General features: G+C 41.5%; 1 protein-coding gene across 7 annotated transcripts in view; it reads right to left on the bottom strand.

The window, feature by feature from the left end:
- MYO3B (myosin IIIB) overlaps positions 1–13,130 on the bottom strand; it is a 341,188-nt gene that overhangs the window by 124,930 nt on the left and 203,128 nt on the right. For all 7 annotated transcript variants that reach the window (XM_048870184.2, XM_048870183.2, XM_048870181.2 and 4 more), the window contains 2 exons: positions 12,343–12,420; positions 8,352–8,557 (listed from right to left, as the gene is read on the bottom strand). In XM_048870184.2, coding sequence (XP_048726141.1) covers positions 8,352–8,557; positions 12,343–12,420 — 284 coding nt within the window. The remainder of the gene's footprint in view (positions 1–8,351; positions 8,558–12,342; positions 12,421–13,130) is intronic.

Below are 13,130 nucleotides of genomic sequence, written 5' to 3'. Positions count from 1 at the left end.
AGAGGGGACATGATAACAGTTTTCAAATACATAAAAGGTTGTTACAATGAGGAGGGAGAAAAATTGTTTTTCTTAACCTCTGAGGATAGGACAAGAAGCAAGGGGCTTAAATTGCAGCAAGGGCGGTTTAGGTTGGACATTAGGAAAAGCTTCCTAACTGTCAGGGTAGTTAAGCACTGGAATAAATTTCCTAGGGAGGTTGTGGAATCTCCATCATTGGGGATTTTTAAGACCAGGTTAGACAAACACCCGTCAGGGATAGTCTAGACAATACTGCCTTGAGTGCAGGGGACTGGACTAGATGATCTCTCGAGGTCCCTTCTAGTTCTATGTTTCTATGATTCTAATTAGTTAAAATAAACTGCAGTGCTAAGTTTCCAGTAACAAACCTTTGACTGCTAATTTTGATGCAAGTCTGTTATCTAAATATTTCAAAGTAAAAACACTGGAACTTATATGCAACCTGGTGCAAAAAGGAATATTTTATTTTCTACATTTGCCTGTTCCCATTTGCAAACTTCCTATGTATTGTATGTATTCAGTTACTTAGCGCCTAAAAATACTTGACTAGTCACATTTGTAAGAGCAGCAAGACTGCAAGCTAAAGAGAAGGCAATACCTCTTCAGAAGGTTTTATTCCTCAGAGATAGAGATACACTTTAAATAGTGTTAATGATCATTGTATTTATATAGCCTTTTTGAACCCAATGATTCCTACATTGCTTTACAAACTATGCTGCCTGATGTGCAAACACATATATTTATAATATTCCCAAACAATATGTTAAAATGGAGTTAAGATTAACTGTACACATCAGTAATTTAGGGTAAAACAACATTACAAAGAAGTTGTATTTATCACAAAATCGGGCATTATAAACCTGGGAAATTTAGAGTTAACCTTAAACGTAAAAGAAATCCAATCACACTAAGGTATGTAAATGCCATGAAGTGGCACTGTCCAATAACCCTATGATTATGATTGAGAAATTTGAGTGTTTGTTGTCCCATATTAGATTAAACTGACCTTTAAATAAATATTTGAAGTTTTCTTTTTGGCTCCCTCATATGATAAACTGCATTTATCATCCACCTGTGACTACTAGGTCTATACTCCACCCTCTAGCCTATCTCAGAAAGATCCACTTCTAACACTCCAGATCTCTGAGCAGCTGCATAGAGCTACCATTTAGAACCAAATAAATGATTAACCCTTTCCCTCCCACAATCAAATCTCTGCCCCAAAGTACACTGGTATGAAGTGCAGAATGGGCAATGTTCAGTGAAAGGTTTCCGGTCCAGTATCTCACAACCCATTACTAGCTGATCCCTAGCTATGAGGGGAGATTCCCAACTTTCCAACTGGACACAATGTGGTCAAAATTCCTAGGTGTGGTCAAAAATTCCTAGCCCTGGTAGGTCCTGAGATATTGGACCTTCAAATCATGGCATTTTTATGCATGAAAAAACACTATCATTTTCAGAGATTTCTAAGCTGTATTGGCTATGATTTTTCTCTCATTCTCATGCCTGTACAATTGAACACCTGGTTCTAAGGGACTCTGGCTTTACCGGTGGAGAATCTGGAAAAATGTACCAATAATAATATTTTTTAACTTTTTAAAAATCCCTCTAAAAGATCACTAAAATAGTTCTTCTGTAAAGGATTCTGTAATAGCAAACAGGGTCTGTCTACCCTTCAACCTGGAGTGTGGTTCACAGGTTGAAGAGGAAAGGAGTACTTGTGGCACCTTAGAGACTAACCAATTTATTAGAGCATAAGCTTTCGTGAGCTACAGCTCACTTCATCAGATGCAGCTGTAGCTCACGAAAGCTTATGCTCTAATAAATTGGTTAGTCTCTAAGGTGCCACAAGTACTCCTTTTCTTTTTACGGATACAGACTAACATGGCTGCTACTCTGAAACCTGTCATTATGCAAGGTTGAAGAGAGACACTCACACTAGCTGCATTAAGCCAGTGTACTACAAAAAGAGTGTAGCTGGAGTAGCACCAGCAGTTGAATGGGCTAGCTGCCCGGAGTATGTGTGCCTAGGGTCTCAGACAGATACGTACTTGGGGCAGCTGGACCCTCCCGCAGCTCACTCTGCCTGCAGCTACCCTCTATTGTTAGCAAGCTAGCTTGGTGAGAACAAACACAAGTGTGTCTTCTCAGCCTGGGAAACACTGCTTCCCCCTAGCTCTAGGTGTAGACATACCCACGCAGATTACATGCATGTGTGGTGTGGTGTAAGGGTTTCAGTGGTGCTCATTTGGGATGCCCTATATAACTCACGAGTGACTCTGTACATACTTGCACATAGGCAGTCATTTTTTTCCACCTATTGATTGCAAACCTCTCTGGAGTAAAATTCTATCCTGCAGCTGTTTAACAGTACACAACAAATGGCAAGAGTCCGGGAACAAGATATGGAAGATAAACTACTGTATCACATTTAATTTACAAGAGAAATTTGGGTAGATGGACGAGGTGAATTCCTGGTCCCACTGGAGTCAATGACAAAACTCCCACTGACTTCAGTGGGGCCAGGACACTAAAGCCATGTCCCCAAACATCATGTTGGGGCACTGGTTCAGTGCTGACTCAGAAGGAAGAGTGCCACTCACTTTATCACTTATTACAGAAATTAGGGATGAAATATTGGCTTCATTGAATCAGTAACTAAACTCCCATTGGCTTCAATTGGACCAGGATTTCACTCTAAGTTTTCCATCCTAAAGTGCTCTCTGTTTGAAAAACAATCAAACCATAGGAGCTGCAATACCAAATGAGATCTGTGGACCAGAGGGATCCTACATCATCCCACAGTGGATGATTATGGAATAAACTGCCTACATAAGGGACGTTTCTTTCAAACTACCATGGGAAGCAGGATGGTTTACATTACTTATTTAAAAAATATCTAGTGTAACTGAGGATGCTTTTATTATTCATATAAATACCCAATCTATGTTATCCCACTAATCTCTTGTCCTTGATGATGTCAAGACCCCAACAAGGGCCGTGAGAGCCAAGAGTCAGAGCAGGGGCAAACCTGAAGCTGGGAGTAGTGGTGGAGTTTGCAGTCAGGTTGCAGGCCAAAGTAAACACCAAGGGCCAGAAACTGAGCCAAGTTTCAGGGAATGAGCCAGGAGGCAAAACCCAAATCAACCCAAGGTCAAATCCATCAAATTCAGACGCAAGGAGAAGGAACGGTCATGGCAGCTACAGGAGATGCACACGGTTGCCTGCACACATCCTGGAATGCCCCTTGGGTTTATATAGGGCAGGGAGCTATGAGGCTGCTGTCTGTCAAACCCTCAAGGCAGAATGTCCCATGGTTTGAGTCCACAGCAGTTCATGGGAAGTGGAGTGCAAGCTGATTATAGCTGCTCTGGGCTGGCAGCCTGGAGATGTCAGCTGCCTAGGAGCTCTACAGACCTAGCTTCTTATAAATATCTTGTGGAAATCAGTTCCACAGATAGATTTTTTAAAAAAATAAGTATATCTTTTTCTCAGTTGTAAATGTGTTGCCTTTTAATTTCATTCACCTGTTCTTGAATTAATGAATGAGATTAGACAAAAGCACACATTGAGGGGAGATGGCTTGAGGATTGCATATATTGAGGAAAACATATTAGGGATTTAGAATGGCAGAGCAGTACTAAATGCAGTGGTTTCCACTCCTCTTCTCCCCGCGTGGACCCCTCCAACCCAAACCTATCACAGAATTTGTGTAGGTGGATCCTTGTGCCCCTAGGGAATCTATTAACATCAATGGTGCTCTCTACAGGTTCATGAGCCAGCTGGGGTAGATGGAGTCATAAGACCAAGGCCATGGATTGTAAACTTTTTGAGACAAAAAGTATGTCTTTTTGCATATTGTACAGTGTCTAGCACAATCAGGACCTGCATTGGCCATCCCTGTTATATAATAAATAATAATATCATCATAATCCTGCCATTGAGGAGGCAATGTTCACAGGAAAAGCATAACAGTGGTGTGCCCTGTCACAATCTTGGAGTGAGGCATTCTGTAACAAAGGATAGGAGGCCAGAGAATAAGGTAATGAAAAAGAAAATCACAGCTATCTTTTATTTTTTCCTCCCTAACTTGTTATACAACACTTCATGTCACATTTTTACGTGCTTGTGAGGATCTTGGAAGTGATACTATTCAGTTGTGTTTATAGGGCTAGTGGTTTACTTCTTTCCTACTTCAAGGGAAGGGATATACACAGATATATATTTTATAACAGATGGTTGTATCCTTGGTTAAGGAAGCAGTGTGTGAATGGGTGAGAATTAAGCTCTTTTTCACTATCTGTTTTTAAACCCAATAAACTATCTTCCAGGTCTGCAACACTGTGAAATAATCTGTTCTACTTGAAAACAGAAGACAGTAAAGAATAACATTAAACAAGAATTTATCTTTTATTTACCTCCACCTGATAAACCCTGAATGGCTCTGCTCCCTGACTTTGATTGTTTTGTCCTCAGATTTCCTGCTAAGAGTTTACAAAACACCACTATTGAACAGGAAGATAAGAAGCACACCTATTTGTTTAATAACATCAAGGGGAAAAAAACTGCTGGCTCATCCATTTTGTTGTTATGTTGCTCAAAAGGATCAAAATACCAATTAACTTGCTGGCTTAGAAAATCTTTGATATCCTCAGATTTACTGACATATTGAAACTCTTGTTCTTAATAGCTTTTTGATTATGAAAAAAGAAGTGCCAATCTGTTTAGCATTTGACCTGTTTTCTCAAATATTTTTATGTCTTCAACTACTTCAATGCCTAAAATCACTTGACTAGTTAAGGGAGCCTGCTTTCTCTTCTACCTATGAATTTTTTTAAGCATTGCTAATTTTTTTTTTAAGTAGGGGATATGGAAATTGTTTTAAGAGAAGTAGGAAGGTGTGGACTAAAGACAAGGCTGGAGCAAGAAATTTCTGGCCTGTATTCTGAGCTCAAATACTGAGTCCCCTATGGTGTTGGGCAAATCAATTATCTCTTGGCCCTCATTTTCCCTACTTAGATTCTCTTCACTAGAAAATTACATCAAGTTAGACCACAAACCTAAGGACCCTTTGACAAGATGTTAAACATGACTTGCACCTGTCTGCACTGATGGCAAAGCTGCAGTTGACATTATGACAGGTTTCAGAGTGGTAGCTGGGTTAGTCTGTGTTAGACTTACCATGGCTTTTCAAGGTTGTGTTCTCACACTGTAAATTTATAGAGAGGAGAAGCCTGCTGATAATACTGGCCCTGTTCTCCATTCAATTTACAGCTACATTTCAAGGGAGGTAATCCTGATGTACTCAGGAGTAAATGAGAGAAGAATCAAGCCCACTAAGTCTCCCTCATCTCTCTTCAAAAGTGCTTTGAGTATTAGTTAATGTTCATAAAACACTACAAAGATGATGGGCCTGGTATAACCTCAGTGAAATCAATGGAATTACACCAATGTAAAACTGGTATAATGAGTGAAGAATTAGACTCGAAAAGTAGAGTGTTTTCAGTGAACAGAGAACTCTTCCTACCTGAAAAATGTGTTTCTTGCTCTCTTCCTTCACAATCTATTTTCCTATTGTATATTCATTAAATGTATGGCTACACTACACAGCTTTTAGCAACATGACTGTGCCACTATAGCTGTGCTGCTAAAACCCATGCAGTATAGATCCTGTTTGTCTGCAGGAGAGAGCTCTCCCGCTGACAAAAAGCTTCCCCCCCCCCCCCCCCCGCCCCAGGAGCAGCAGTGGCTCCTGCTGACAAAGTGCTGCTCATATCAGCGCTTTTCGCTGGTAAAACTTTTGTTGTTCGGGGTGTGTGTGTGTGTGTGTTTTTAACACCCCTGAACAACAAAAGTTTTGCAGACGAAGTGCCAGTGGGGACATGCCCTTAGCATAAAAAGTCATTAAAAATTTAGTCCCTATTAGTTAGTGATTGTTTATGACCTGATCCTGATTTTCTTTGAATGGATTCATTATTCACGAGTATTCTCTGTATCGCCTGGATGATCAGTTTTCAGACTGTGCATTATTTCTGAAGTCTTTGCTTTAGCTATTCACTGCTAACGTTGTCACCTGGTACTGGGTCTGATCCCTGACTAGACGACAAATATTTTAAACAGGAGAATAATGAATAGCAAATAATTCACAGATTCAGAAATTTTAAAGCTAGAAGGGACCATTAGGACCATTTAATCTGACTCCTGCGTAACACAGACCATGGAATTTCACCCAGTGATTCCTGCATTAAGCCCATAACTTCTGTCTGAGCATCTTTTAGAAAGACATCCAGGTTTGATTTACATATAATTAATTATGGTCTTCCAGTACAAATGTTCAGGTCAATAAACACTTGTGTTAAAATTCATGATGCTTCCAGGACACACAAACATTTTCACAAATATCCAGAGGCTGTCAGAATGCTCACAAGTCCTAGCTATAACTACACCAATATAGTTAAACCAAGATAATTATAACCCCCCCATATGGACACTCTTATTTCAAAATAGGCCCTCATTCCTGAAGAAGTGGCTTTTTCAGTGTAGCTTAAACCCCTTCCAAAGTGATATAAACTAAGCCAAAAAGGTGCTCTTCTACAGGATTAAGTCTACATGGGGAGTTACATTGTTATCTCAATTTAAATTCGCACTTTAACTCAGACTGCTATAACTTTCTTATGTAGGAAAACCCATTACAAATCAAACAATGTTTTTAGTCACAAAAACATTTATAAATCATCTTTTACATTCATCTAGCTGAATGTGCAATATCCGCAGCGCCACTGCGATGTTGTCATGTGGCAGAAATCACCAATGGTGAAAAATGTCTGATGGGGTGTGGTTAGTTTTTTGCCACTATTTGATTAGTGCTGTGCAGACAGCTTGAGACAGAGGCCTTGTCTCACTACAAAGTTTTGTCGGCAAAAGTTATGCCGCTTTAATCAAAACCGCTGTTGCATGTCCACTAGGAACTGGGGGGGGAGGGTTAGTCTGTGCCTAGGTCTAGGTCTTTGTGTCTGCAGAGTGCATCCACACTAATTGCTCTTGCATCAACACAGAGAGCAGTGCATTGTGGGTAGCTTTCCCACTGTGCAACTGGCTGCAGGGTGCTTTGGGAAGAGTTTGCAATGCCTCATGGGGCAGGTGCAGTGTCACATGATGCAGGTTTCTCAATCCCATGGTCCAAGGGCCATCCTAGTAGATTGTCAGCCCCAGCCCCCTTTTCAGCTGAAGTGTGGGGTGGGGGAGGGAGAGGAGAGTGGTGTGTCTGGGGTGGGGGAGACAGCAGGCTGACCGACCTATCCGGAGGCAGGGAGTGGGGACACCCCCCACGTCAGCCCCCAGCTCTGCTTAGCACAGCAGTCTCTCCCAAAACAGCCCGCTCTGTCTGCCTGCCTGCGGTTCTGTGATTCCCTCAGAGTTCTCCCACAGCCTCCTCAGCTGCCCTGAGCGGCATCCTAAGCAGCTCTGTGAGCCCTCCATGCTGAGGAATGTCAAAGCAGCACAGCAGACCCCCCTCCTTCCCCCCCGCCCCCCCCAGTTCCTAGTGCTGGGCAGAACAGGAGCATTCCAGGCTAATGGTTTGCTCTTTGTTCCCCAAAGGGAGCAGAAGGCTCAGCTGTCAGATACTTGGAGCTTTGTAAGGGGAGGGGCACATGCCTGCAGGGCAGCGGAAATCAAAACAGTGAGCAGAGTGGTCATGGCAGGTATTGTGGGATACTGGTGGAAGCCAGTTCTGTCAAAACAAACAGTGTCTACACCGATGCTTTGTTGCTTTAACTTTGCCACAAAAAGCGCTATGCCTCTCATTGAGGTGGTTTTGTTTTGCAGCCAAAAATCACTTTGTAGTATGTACACCTCTCCTGTTTTGTCGGCAAAAGGCAGCTTTTGCTGACAAAACTTTGTAGTATAGACAAGGCTGAACACGCTGCTCTGAGAGATTTTGTATAAAGGTTTGTGTTAATCCATTTCTAACCATATGCATAGTCTTTTTATAATGGTTGAAGGTGATTAATTTCCCTGTACTTGTAATATAAGTGTTCATTTACACATCACTACTACAGGGACACGTGATGGGGATATTTTTTTGTATAGAGCATTAAGAGCTTGATTCTGGTCTCACACTGGTTTTATACCAGTGTAGCTTCATTGACCTCAGCAGGGTTATGCCGGTTTTCAGTGTTGTAACTGGGAGCACAATCAGGCCCTAAGTGTACAATCCAAGATTTACTGAATCTTCTGCATTAAAACACACAGTGTGTCCAAGAATGCACAGTCTACTGAATGGAGTCTTAAAGGAAGAATCATATTACAAAAGAGACCTGTTTTACCTTTTCACAAACTCTTCAAAGAGGATGCGGTGAGAATAACCTTGTTGACGTATCTTGACAGTTTCTAGAATTCCTGTGTACCGTAGCTGTATTAGAACTCTTTCTTGGGAAAATTTCAGTGCCTCTCGGTCATCATTTGGTTTAATGCAGCGGACAAAGTGAGGTTGTCCAACCACCATTTTGGATAAAAGATCCATCAAGGAATACTAACAATGAAAGCAAAAAAACCATACAATTGACAAGAGACCCCAGTACACTTATTTTAAAGAAGCAATAAATATCCATAACTATATGTACATGCCTGAAGATATCACATAGAAAGGCTGGGAAATTATTTCTTTTTCTAATAAAATGTTTTGATTAATTTTTTTTTCATTTTCATTCAAGCTTTTCTTTGACTTTTTTTCATTTTTACCTAAGCACCGAACATCCAAAAACCAATCCCAACCCTACCCCCAGTTTTCAGATGCCACAAAACAACCTAAATTATTTTAACAGTTATTGGAAACTGAAATTTTTTAGTTTTTTGAGGAACACACTAAAACTTTTGATGAAAATTGATTTTTGTTGCAAATTTCCATTTAGACATTTTCTGTTGAAAAATTCAATTTTTACAAAATTTCGACGAATCTAACATCCAACATATTTGGCCAAGCAATATTACAAACAACATACCAAATTGTACTAGAATGAAAAATATATTTAAGTAATTAAAATATTTGCTACTCACGGGTACTTGTATATAAGTGGATACCCCTGTTACAACCTAGCTCAGTACCCCATTTTCTGGTCACCAATCTGTCGCAAGTGGACCCAATCACTGAATCCCATGCTAATCCAAGCCAATTTGATCTATATAGAGTCTAGTCACTGTTTCTAGCTCTGGGTCTACATGGCACATTCCCAGGATCAAACCTGTTGTTTGACAACCTTCTTTAGGATGTAGGTACTGCCACTCAGCTGGTCTAGACCTCAAAATCAGTATCTCAGACCTCCTGACCCCCCTCAGTTGCTTACGTATGCTTCCCCAGAGTTCCATCTAGGCTGTGGCCAGTCTGGGCTTTTAGTTCAACCACTTCAGGGACAATATAGCAGACCAGCAAGGAATACAGGCTTAGCAAAGGAACTTCTTAACCACAGAAACTTTACCCTTAAAACATTTGAGAGTTACAGATCTTTGAAGACAGAATTCCTGAGGTGCACTCTCCCCTGACCTGATCTCACCCCTTCTGTGAGTATGAGGCCTATCAGTAGTGCAGGTTAGGCATTCACTCCTGCTCTCATCCTCCTGCAAGTCTTTCCTACATATGACGATGGTCAGCCCCCCCGTACAGAGCAACACCCTGCTCTTAAGTAGGGTCTCTGTTTCTATGTCATGTGCTTAACTTTGAAACCTTCAGCCCCTGCAGACCATGCTTGCCCTGCCCCCGCCTTCACTGTCCCCATTCCCACAAATCCCCATATAGAAAAAAATATTGTTTCAAGGTGTGGGGCAACAGTTTAGAGATGATCAAAGTTAAATGGCCCCAGTTTTCAGTCTTGATGGATTCTCAGTGATAGTTCTTTAATGAGGGGTCAAGTATCCTTTCTGGGCAGGGCAGCTGTCTGTAAAGCATAAAGTTAAGTTGCCCTCAGGCAAGTTGAGCCACAGTTCAATACATAATACAAAATGGAGTTCAGCATTTGATAAAGACATACCCCACTCTTATAACTCTTCCAGCACAACTCCCACCCACAGTCATGAAATTTCTGGACTTTCAAACTACAGAAGCAGTGCTTTTGGAAAGGGCAATTTCATACCAGTGATTCCAATACTGATGCGCCATCTTGGCCCCCATTCACAAGGTATTTGATCATGTATCTAATTTCAACTGAGAGTTCCAGGGACAGCAATAAATATAGTCCCAGCAGCTACTCACATGTTTAAAATTACACTCACATACTTCAAATACCTTGCCAAATCAGGTCCCAATAAAGAAAACCTTTAGAGAGTTTGATGTGCTCAGACTTACATACCCCAGGATACATAGACAAGGTATTATTATTGAGCTTGAAGTAAAAGTAACTAATAGTCTAGAAGTAAATCAAATATAATAATTTCTTTACTATGAAGCTTAATCTAAACTATACAATCAAGAGCTGGCGGAATAGTGGAAAACATTTTTGGTTTTCAAAAATACCATATACAACTTAATAAGGTTCCTGCCTCCTTGTTAGTCACTATTTGAAAACATTCCTGTGAATGGATGTTACTCAGAGGTGAAAGTAAGCTGGAGTGGTGTTGGAGGACTATAAGAGTGGGGTATGTCTTTATCAGATGATGAACTCCATTTTGTATTATGTATTGAACTGTGGCTCAACTTGCCTGAGGGCAACCTAACATAAGCAAGAGCTGGTACACAGCCGGCCATACTGGCAGGGGGCAGCTTCCCCAGGCTGGCAATTTAAAAGGACCCTGGCCCTTTAAATCACCCCCAGAGCCCTGCTGCAGGAGCCCTGGGGTAGCAGCAGTGGCCAGAGCCCCAGGGCCTTTAAATCACCTCCAGAGCCCCGGGTCTTCCAGCTGCCACTGCTGCTGCCGCTACCATGGGGCTCTAGCAGTGATTTAAAGGGCCCAGGGCTCCTGGCTGCTGCTACTGGAGCCCCAGGGGTAGCAGTGGCGATTTAAAGGTCCCGGGAATTTAAAGGTCTGGCCCCTTCCACCTGAGCCCCCCCACCCTCCTTTTTCAGGACCCTGGCCCTGCATACCAGTAAGTCCCTTAAGTTACTTTCACCCCTGATGTTACTTAATTAATGGTTAAGAAACAGCTGCCCTTTATGCAAATACCTATGTTTACATGCAAAGAAGTGTATTTGTGAATGAACAGTATTGGCATTTGGCTGTGAGCAAGAGGACAGTTAATTACGTTCCTGCTTTAGAGTTGCAATCAGCCATTCAGGGAGCAGAAACAATAACATATTGCTTAGATAAACAATCACTCCTTCTAATGGTGAACAGTTCAATTGAACAGTTTCCAAACAACCCAGAGGAAACTGTTTCTCCAAATCATCCAGCAAACAATTTTGAACAACAAATACTTCACTGAAATCAGGATCAGTTTGCAAAATATCTGTGAACAGTAAAAAGAGCAAAAATATTGGGCCAAATCCTTGGGTACTGCCAGAATCCACAGAGCACAGGCAGGTGGGTGTGCCACGGGGGCATAAAGCTTCCACTAGAAGTGCCCTGATCCTGGTTCTGTGCTGTAGTGTACACTTCTTCCAATATGCGCTGGGTTTCAGTAGCTTGGGAGCTGCTCTAGGCGATGCTGGCCGACAATGACCACATGAAACCAACAAAATAACCCAGGATCAGCATGTCTTAGGAGTGTTCTGACCAGACTCCCTCTTAATAACCACCTCACCCCGTCCGTACCAATCTGATTGTAATAAATTCACCTGCACGGTCTATGTTAACTCAATCACAGAATTATTACAGACAGACAGACGACCTTTATCTTCTGTAATGGTGCTTGCAAAAATGGATTGACTTTACTTATTTATTAACACACATGCGGCCAGTATTTTTAAAAAGTAGGCCCACTTGCACAAGCAAAGATGCCAGGACAATTGAATAATTGCAATTATAATATTTGTATGCACAAATACAACTGCACCCTCAGTTTTGGGTGCTAAACAGGCCTTAATTCTTGGCCCATAGTGTTTTAGAGGGAGAATATTCAACTGCAGCTCATCATGAAGTCATAGACTGCAAGTCACTGTCTAGGCCCTAGATCCTAGTACCAGTATATTTTTGGCCAGTTCTGAGAAGCACCATGGTCAAGTGATGAGAAAGAGCAAGAAAAAGAGTCAGAGTTCTGTAGGTCTAGTGAGGCATCACAGTGGACGAGGGATACGCTCTTATCCACCGCTCTCACTTCGCCGCACAAATGCTAGATTAATCATCTGTTCATGTAATCAAAATGCACTTTGTAAAGTTTACATTTTATACCCTAAAATAAGAAGCCACGGTTTGCCTCTTCATGTTGGTTGTTTCCTCTGGGTGTCGCATCATCTCCATTGTGTCAATCTGGAAATACAAACTCAGACATCAGTGGTGTTTTACAGACCTTCTTGGATCCCAAATCTGAGAGCAAAGTACAATATTTGTCAAGATCATTCTTTTGTGTATATATACATTTTCAATGGTTCATTAGAAACCTATATTTACACATGGCAAGTTCCCTAAGAGGTGCTGAACACTCAATTCTTACTGACTTCAGTAGGAATTGTGGGGGCTCTGCAGCTCTCAGGTCTTGGCCTGCAGAATTTCAGTCTTGTTAATCCATTTGTCAACATTGCCCTTCAGAACAGAGAAGAGCCCAGACAATAATCTTTTATCCCCATCCCCTCTTTGAGCATTGTCCACTCTGATGCAATGGAACTTGGATCCGATTCACCATGGTTTGGATTTGGGTTTTGCAAGCCCAAATCTTCTGATCTGAACCACTGAAATATTAATAATTCAGGTAAAATGGAACTCAGATCCACGCAACCCCTTGCTTGGGTTGTACAAAACTAAAATCTGACCCACACAGCATTGCAGAAACAAAAGGTGGTGTCTTCTGCCCTTCTCTATCCTGAGAGAATATAAAACAGTGACCATCTGAAGAATGTGCAGGCTACTTGTTCTCCACAGGGTATCATTGGCACCTCTCAAGTGAACACTACACTACGGTATAGAAACAAAGTACCAAATCACCAAATTACTAAAGTAGTGAGTAGAAAGCAGAAAAAACA

The sequence above is a fragment of the Caretta caretta genome, chromosome 11, assembly GCF_965140235.1.
Source record: "Caretta caretta isolate rCarCar2 chromosome 11, rCarCar1.hap1, whole genome shotgun sequence".
NCBI classification, from domain to species: domain Eukaryota; kingdom Metazoa; phylum Chordata; order Testudines; family Cheloniidae; genus Caretta; species Caretta caretta.
Note: the sequence above shows the minus strand (reverse complement) of the source record. Positions and strands in the feature narration are given on the sequence as shown.